The sequence below is a fragment of the Malurus melanocephalus genome, unplaced genomic scaffold, assembly GCF_030028575.1.
Source record: "Malurus melanocephalus ecotype Western Australia unplaced genomic scaffold, MMel_1.1 scaffold_105, whole genome shotgun sequence".
NCBI lineage: Eukaryota > Metazoa > Chordata > Aves > Passeriformes > Maluridae > Malurus > Malurus melanocephalus.
Genome location: NW_026623337.1, coordinates 1,329,372 through 1,338,307, shown reverse-complemented (window position 1 = coordinate 1,338,307; position 8,936 = coordinate 1,329,372). Strand labels below are relative to the sequence as shown.

The window sequence follows — 8,936 nt, the reverse complement described above, 5'->3', positions numbered from 1 at the left end:
GTTTATTTCTTTGCTGGAAGATAAGAAAAAACATAGGCAAAGAATATTGTATATGCACAGCTTTGCAGGTTTTTATTAAGCACAAACTCAAAAAAATTCACTGAGATTGAACGAGCCTGCTTGACTGCATTTTTTTTTCCTCATGGGATAGACATTTATGTTCCTTGTTTTGGACATTCTAAAGAGACAGTTCTCAGATGACAAAATCRTCATCTTGAGAAAAGGGATGTCGCAGTTTGGTTAATAGTCCTTCTTCCTGACTTTGGGGAACAAAGCAAGTACTTGATGTGTGGGCTGTCTAATAACCAGAAGGATGAGGCAGCTCTGTGTAAGTGAAGTTTGAGGTAAAAATGTSTAGATCCAGCCCTGTGATTCTTCCAAGTATAGCCAATTTGGATTTTCCAGGAGAAATGCTGGTTTTGGACTTGATTTCTTTTTGGTGTTATAAGTCATTGAAATACTTTTTTTCCTCACTTCTTTTTTTTTACATGCTTTTGAAATGTTTTAGGTCTGTTAGTGGGAGAGATAATTTAAATTAGATTAATCATCTAGACCGTGTTCCTTCAGAAAAGTGGGTCTTGACTCTTGATTCTAAGCTATTTTCTGCATTCAGTAGTTTAGTAGTTGTTCACCCAAACACTGAACCATGTCTTTCATATCTCACATCACTTCATTGCAAAGAAAGGTTAAGTGGTTTCAATTGTCTTTTTGGTTTTATTTAGAAGTGTTGTAATGCTATTTTATACTTAAAAATAGTTCTACTATGTTGACTTCTCATTAGTTTAATTCTCTAAGGGAGRAAAAAAAATTATGCTCTGTGCATGTGTGGTCAAAAATTGCTCAWTTCTTCCTGTTCTCAATCAGCTAAATGTAGAATTATTTTGCTGAGAAGCTTGAGCTATTGGTTTAGTTTATATATTTTTTGAAGGTGGATATAACTGGCAAAAYCTAAAATTTGTGAGGATGTATTTGAATGCTGCCCTTTAAAAMCATTCCTGTAAGCTTGTACTTAATTCTACATGCTGAAGAAAGAAAACGTTATGCCACCCTGTGGGTTGCTATAAAGATTGTTTATGCAGCTCAGCATAGGACTTAAAATACGTTGAATTGGAGAATTTTGAAAAATGTACTGTGCGACACAGGAGACCAAATCATGCTAAAGTGCAAGGAAAGACTATACATCAGTTCAAAGGCTACATTATTCAAAAAAATACAACCATAAAAAAGGTAATAAGATTACATTCTCACACTTCATGGCTAGTAAGGTGCATTAAGCTGCTCAGATATTCATAACTTACTGTGACATTTGGGAAGATTACATTTTGCTGTGCACAGCCATTACTGCAGCTCAGATAATAACTAGCCAATGCATGGACCTGGATTATGATCCCTGTCATTGGAAACAAATTTGTGTTTTGAAGGTTGATCAGTTTCAAATCACCATTAGAAAGGGTTAATATGACATAGTGTGGGGTGTRTGTGTGCCTGTGTGTGTCTAATGGGTGTGCATACATATTGTACATCAACTACACCCTGCYTTGGGTATTCTGCTTTTCCTGGCAATCTTTTTTGTCCTTGCTTCCCTCACAGGAAGTGCTAAAATGGTAATTATTTTTTACCATAGCACATTATTCCTAGAATGTGCTTGCTGAAACGCTTATGTTTGCAGATTAGATTGGAAACCTAATTTGACAGCTTCCTGGATGGGTGGGTTCTGATAATAGTGTGTGTAGCCAAATATGAAAGATTGGTGGGGTGGACTATAGGGTGAAGGTAAGGTCACCTCCAGYTGCTGTATATGGTTTTGGTGTGATAATTGATGGTTGGCTGATAGTTAAAACCAAATGCATGAAGAGTTGAATTTCTTGGTAAGAATTAGCAGGTGGTTGGTGACTAGAATTTAACCATCAGCTGTTCTGACTCTACACAARATGCAGTATTTTCTTTGTTTCTTGCCTTTATGTTATGAAGAAGAGCAACTTCTTGAGGAATGCCTCAGTTTTGTAGAGGATAAATTCAGTGTGAAATTAGGTGTAACATTGGTTATGTATTTTACATTTTCAGATGCACCGTTGAGGATTTTTTTTAAGGGGGTAGTGTATTTTATTCTTTGCATTTGTTTTGAGATAATTCTGTGTTAATTCATTCTGYCCAGCATTCCCTCTGGAATTCAACCCTACAGAGCTTTCTTGAGGTAGGCCTCACCTCTGCCTTTCGGAAGGTGAAAACTAAGGCTTGGAGAGTGGTRATGATTTGATAGATTTGTTTGAGTTGACAGCATGAGTTGATATAGAGAAGCTGGGAATATAACTCAAGTCACCCCATTCAGTTCTTACGGTTTCCCGAGATATTATGGAAGCATCTGATAGTAAATTGCATAATTATTTTTCATGACCCAGAGGGGAGAAAATGGAAAAGTGTAAATTACTGTTTAGAAATCGTTGCCATGAGACATTGTCTATTCTGTCACAAAAGCAGTAACTTTCTCTGCTTCTTGTGGTGTTTGACATTACTGATTTATGGCCAGAAGTCCAGAGATTGCTTCTTCAAAGTGACAAGATTTAGACACTTGAGGAAAATGTATGGTAATTTCAGTGGTTAATGAAGAGTGTATATTCTGTTCCATTGGGAAAGCTGATCTTTGGATCCTGCCTAGCTGAGAGAAGCTGTTGAAGCTGATATGGAAGCAAGTTACTATATGGCTTTTGGGGCAGTTTTGACATGATTTCAGCAAGTGACAGTAGTGGAGCTGTTAATGATCAAAGCCTGTGAAAGGAACASCATGTAGGACAGAAATAATTAACAAACTTGTAGGAGTGAGAACAAGCTGAACTATTTCTGGTCATGAGTCCATTTTGATAATTTGAGTCAATGCTATCTGAATTTCTGTTTGTGTACTGGTATATAATGGGTATTTGGTGAGCATGGCTCACCAAATTTTTAAGTTTAATACAGTTCTGAAGTCCAAGAGTACTTTAAAAAGTGAACAGAATTGGTGTAAAGGAATTAACTTAGTATCATCCATTTTGCCCTCAGCTGGAATTTTTGTTTTACGGAGTACACAAGTGACAGTGGAACAGGTTATTTCCTTCCCCACTCCACCTCCTCTGCACAAGCCTATGTGGTTACTCAGTGTATGTTCAAACAAAACTTGCCTCTAGCAGACCTGAAATATTACAGGATTTAGGAGTCGTAGCCAAATCACAGTCAGCCTTGGAACGTGTTGCTGTTCCACWTTCCTGCAAACAGAGCAAACCTTTGCTTCCTTTGAGTGCCTGGGACTGCTAGTGAACCTGGCAGTTAATTCTTAACCAGTGTCTCCGGAATGTCTTGTAAGTGTTCAAAAGTGGCARTATTTCTGATGTGCATCAGCTCCTTTTGGTTATTACCCTCTTAATTGAGATTTGTTAAGCAAATGTGAAGAAAAGCTTTTAGGGTCACTCCAGGTCATTTAAGATATCGTGACTGCTGTGGTSTGCTCACCTGTTTTAGGACACTCACTTTTCAGCTTAGCTCAGGATATCTGTATCCTAAACTACCCAAGTGTTTTTCTGCAGCAATTGTCTGAYAGTAGGTGACACCCCTTAAGAGCACCTTTGTTACTCCACAGAACTTGACACAGAAGAAAAATAAGATGATACATTGATACCGGCCTCATTATGTTTTTTTTCCCTTTACATAGTAGTTTTCTTCTCACAGAATTGACTAAATTTAGGTGTGAAATAATACTTTGATACAATTGCCTTAAGCTTTTTTTTTTTATATATTTTTCCCTCTTAAAAGCTCGTTGGGGGCCAATTTGAYTTGGAAATGAACTTCATCATCCAAGAAGCAGAGGGCATCACCTGCATGGTGGACTTACTGGATAAGTGTGACATCACGTGCCAGGCTGAGGTTTGGAGCATGTTCACAGCAATCCTGAAGAAGAGTATACGAAATCTCCAGGCCTGTACAGAAGTGGGGCTCGTGGAACAAGTGCTCAGTAGGATCGATAGAGCTGACAACATGATTGCAGGTACAGCTTCTCCCAGTGTGGGGCTCAAACTGCGCCTCCTCCATGTAAAATCTCATGGATGCATTTATTATTTAGATGCTAAAATTTTGATGCTGCATTTTGTTAAGCATTTATGTCGCTGTTCTTTTTCCTTTTCAGATCTCTTAGTGGACATGCTGGGTGTGTTGGCTAGCTATAACCTGACAGTTCGAGAGCTGAAGTTATTCTTCAGCAAGCTGCAAGGAGACAAAGGGAGATGGGTAAAAGAAAATGCAAAACTGAAATAATTTTTGTGATGTTGCCTGTATTTTTCCTAATTTTCAGATGTTAGGACTTTTTCATAAACTTTATGATAAATGAATTTGGAATGTACCAAAAAATATAGGAGCTTTTTGTATGTTATACAAAGAGAGTTTATACCTGCAAGCAATTAAAATGCAGAGAGCAGAATAGTGATGAAGTTAAATATCTTCCTGAACCCATGGTCAGGAACATTGGTCTTTTGGAACACCTGTCTCTTCAAATAGAGTGACTCTAAGTGTTTTTAATCACATAATTTTATTTTTATGATTCCAGTTATGTGAAGTTGAAGGAAAAAGGCCTAATTTTTTATTTAAGTCACAAAAGAGAAATAAAGAAAAAATGCCTGCATAGACAGTTCCATCTGCTTCCATTTTCACATTATTGTACTTTACCCGAGGATTTAAAAAAATTTATTCAGTTAGGTAAATGAGAATTCTGGCAGAAGTTGAACTGAAGGAAATAAGTCCCAAGGAAAAGTTGTATAATTTTTCTCTTGTTCCTGTGTGGAATAGGAAGGGACCCTTTTACAGCYAAGAACCACCTTCCCTAAAGTAAAAACATGTATGTTGCACAGGCCACCTGATAAAGTTSTCTTCAACATGCAGTTGTTGTTTCACTAGACTTGGGAACTATTTTAACAATCATTTTACCTGTTTTGAATTTTAATTCAGTGCCTGTTATTTCCAAATACTCTGCCTGGTGTAGAGGAAAGGTAGCAGTGTCTCTGTTGACTTCAAATAATTTAAAAAAGGATATACCATATAAAAGCAAGCATGCACRCATAATGCTGCAAATTTTGAAAGCCCCTTTGAAATAAATAAYTTTGGAGGTCTTAACCTACTTAAATAAAAATATTCTAAACTTCATAGGTGGTTTAAACATAATAATTGAACATACAGAGTTTATTTAACTGTAGTTGCATTAAAGTTGTCTCTATAACATTAACTTTTTCATTTCCTGTCTCCCTGCTATTTTGCATTTAATTTCCTTTCCTTATTAAAGACCAAATASAGGGGAAAGCAAGAGTAAAATGCCACAGTTGAGTTGCCAAGGAGTTGTACAACTCCATAAATCTTAAAATCAGCAGAACTGTAAAGATACCAAGTATTTTGCTACAACACAATTACCTGGTCAAATTCTATAGCATTGCAGACATCTCAGCAGTTCTCAGCATTTCCTCCCCAGTTTTAACTCAGATTCTTGAAGCAGTGCTTASTTGACTGCCCTTCTGGTACATTTGAAATGCTTTTAGTGGATCTTGCAGTGCTCCAACATCATGCCAAGTTTTTGGARGGTGACTGTTTACAACAGGGGGAAGAAGGGCACTTTCAGGAAAATATCAGGATTATAAAATCATAGTTTMAAATTAGATCTGCCAGAAAGATATGGTGTGGTGAAAGACAACACATCCTGTCCTGTCACTATGATCARTATTTTCTATTCTTCTGTTGTTGTGAGTTCATATACTGGATTTGRAGTTTATAGTTGCWGAGTATTACAATRAAATAAATGCAGGATATRGRTCATGGTGAAATGTTAAATATTCASACTGAGCACTCAGTTTAGATACTCCAAACWGCATTTGAGACTTGAATCTTTGTCCATGGACTTATGTGAAAGTATAAATCAAGTCAGTTTAATTTAATATATGATTGTAGTCTTGATGAAAATAATCCTTCTTCAGATCTTCCTTCTTTTTGTTAGGTATTCCATCTCCTTTGTGCTGGCACAGGTTTTCACTCAGCCACAATGTAGAAGAGCTGTAAATAAAAATTGGTTTGCATTTKTTTTCCCTAAATTAGTTTTCATTTGAATCAGTTCATTTTCTTTAGCTTACTGCAAAACCATATAGAGAGCTGATGGGAATGAAGACAGAGGGAGGAACCAAAGTTMGGGGTCAGTTTGGTTTATGTTGGGTGAAAGTGACTCTGGCCTCCAAGTCCTTTGTTAAGTTGCCTAATTAATTGTATTTCAGTACCCTTACTGCATATTGTGTGAAGCCATTAGTGACTGGCTAATGTTACTTTATTGAAAGTGCTGAGTGTCTTAGCAGGGTGTTATTCAACCATGTGCAGAGTTTTAAAATGTGTTAAAATTTGCTTTTTTTTGTGTATAGTCCTTTCTTATAGTTTTTTAAATTTATTTACRAATGTAGTAATTCTCTTTGTCAGCCACCACATGCTGGGAAGTTACTGTCTGTGTTAAAACACATGCCTCAGAAGTATGGACCTGATGCCTTCTTCAACTTTCCAGGAAAAAGTGCTGCAGTATGTAGATATTTTAAGTTTCTTATTTGTTTGTTCATTGTTCTATTAAGGCCCTTGGTTATTTTCATTTGTGGTGTTCTTTGTCTCATCTGTCATTGTCATGGAGTTTTAACCAAATTTTTTCTCTGCCTGATGCCTACACTAGTGCCTGAATAAATCATGTTTATAATACTTGTGCAATATCACTGTAGAAGGACAAATACTATTAGATAAAGAATGGATATAAATGAGGCAGTTTTCTTATACTTTTTTTTTATCAGAATGATTCAGTTAAATCTTGCTGCAAGGAGAATATACCTGCTTTTCACTCTAGATGCTTATGAGAAATCTTTGAGAAAGCATTGGTCCTAAGCATTTATAGACTGAATARTACTGAAAAGGATTAAATTTAGCAAGGATTAATCTTGCTGAAATTGTTCGTGTGACTCATTTCTAAATTCCGTGGTGTTCACTTGAAAAGGAATTTGAAACTAAATAGGCAGTTGGGAAACCCTGTGCAGAATCTTCCGTTGGAATTCAAGTATGTCAACACTTTTGCTTCTACAATTGWAGGATGAAAAATTATGTTCAGAATTTCATGCTTAATTCAGAATAAGATTTGAGTAAGATTTATCAGATGACTCTTTCCAGTTTTCTTCACATAAACCCATTAGCTTTCTGCCTTGGTGGCTTGAGATTGAATTTCACCAACTTGATGACATAATGAATTATTTTTTTGAACGAAAACTTTGGAGACTAAAAAACGCAGACTACTAGAAAAGTGCTCCTGCARTTTTATCACATGCAACAGAACTTGGCAATAGACCAATGTTTTTGTTCATTCTGGTTATTCATGGTTTTGCATTTAACTTCTGTTTTATATTTAACTTCTGTTAATTATGTTGAATGCTTGAACCATATGTTATGATATTGGGGTGCCTCAGTAACCTTAATGTGGACATTTTTATAATTATTTAAATCAAGAAGTCTAAGAAATTATTGTAAGTAATTTTTGACTGTAATTACTCCATGATCCATGAGTTAAGTCAAGTGATAGTGCTATCAGTTGCCAAGAACATGGTGCAAAGACGTGCAGACTGGTCAGTTAGAGAAGGATTTATAGCATTTTGTTTGGAGAGGAGTAGCTGAATGGAGCATGGGAACATAGTAACAAGTCTGGAGACACTTGAGTTCTTTGATGTTTTTTAATTCATTGGTATTGATCATCTGTGGAGCATCTTTGATCAGAGGTTATGGTAATCTTATTTGAAGTGTGTGTTGAGATTCTGTGCAGCAAATMCGCGAAAAGTTAACAGTAATGTTAAAAAAACCCAACCAAACAAAAAACCCCAAAAAATAAAACCTGGCTGTTTGACACAAATGGTTCTCCCACAGGGTTTGTAACTGAAGGGCTTTGGAGCTAACAAACACTATGTTTGATATGAAGATTTTGCCTGGCAGGGATTGTATTGTGTTCCGTTTGAGGACGTTTAAAATTCTGTCTCATTCTCACTGGAAGCCTGCATAGATATAAATTTTAGGAGAGAAATAATTTTTAAGTGAAATGCAGCCAGCTTCCCATTCATGATCAGTTATTTTCCTGAATATCGACACTGTGTGAAAATGGATCTGATTATTCTGTCAGGTTACCACAAAACTAAATCAATTTGAATTTGCATTTTGAGAAGTTGTTATTCCATAASGCTTTCACTGAAGCATTTAAGTTTTGAAGCATAAGTTACTATTAATAATATTTTTGAGATATAAAGGTCAGTTTTTAAATATTTAGGTTAATTAAATATTGTAACAGTCAAGTACAAGAGAACAGTAAGGTAGGTCAGATTTTTTTCTTTGGCATGGTGAAACTACACATTTGCAGTTGCTCTGTTTATCAGCATATATTTGTAGAGTGTATCTTAATCACATAGTTTTACTGTTGTGTTGATCTTTCTGCATGAGTAACTTCTTTCTTTCTTCAGGCTATTGCCTTACCTCCTATAGCCAAGTGGCCATATCAAAATGGATTTACTTTCCACACTTGGCTAAGAATGGATCCTGTAAATAATATTAATGTGGATAAGGATAAGCCTTATTTATATTGGTGAGTATTAYGTAAAACTGATATTGCTGATGTTCAGTTTCTATTAGTTGTTCAGTGATTTCTGCATCCATCTGTGTATGTGCTGATTTTGTTTTGATTTGTCAGTTTTCGAACAAACAAAGGACTTGGTTATTCTGCTCACTTTGTTGGAGGCTGCTTGATTGTAACATCCATAAAATCAAAGGGAAAAGGTTTCCAGCACTGTGTAAAATTTGATTTCAAGCCACAAAAGGTGAGTAAAAMTAATAAAATCTTTCAAACATGTTTCATTACTCTAAAATTGTAGCTCTGG

At 35.9% G+C, this 8,936-nt stretch overlaps 1 protein-coding gene across 3 annotated transcripts in view; it reads left to right on the top strand.

Moving 5' to 3' along the window:
• Positions 1 to 8,936, top strand: part of LRBA (LPS responsive beige-like anchor protein) — a 365,054-nt gene that overhangs the window by 35,131 nt on the left and 320,987 nt on the right. For all 3 annotated transcript variants that reach the window (XM_057369185.1, XM_057369184.1, XM_057369187.1), the window contains exons 3-7: positions 3,784 to 4,015; positions 4,154 to 4,254; positions 6,469 to 6,564; positions 8,523 to 8,644; positions 8,750 to 8,876. In XM_057369185.1, coding sequence (XP_057225168.1) covers positions 3,784 to 4,015; positions 4,154 to 4,254; positions 6,469 to 6,564; positions 8,523 to 8,644; positions 8,750 to 8,876 — 678 coding nt within the window. The remainder of the gene's footprint in view (positions 1 to 3,783; positions 4,016 to 4,153; positions 4,255 to 6,468; positions 6,565 to 8,522; positions 8,645 to 8,749; positions 8,877 to 8,936) is intronic.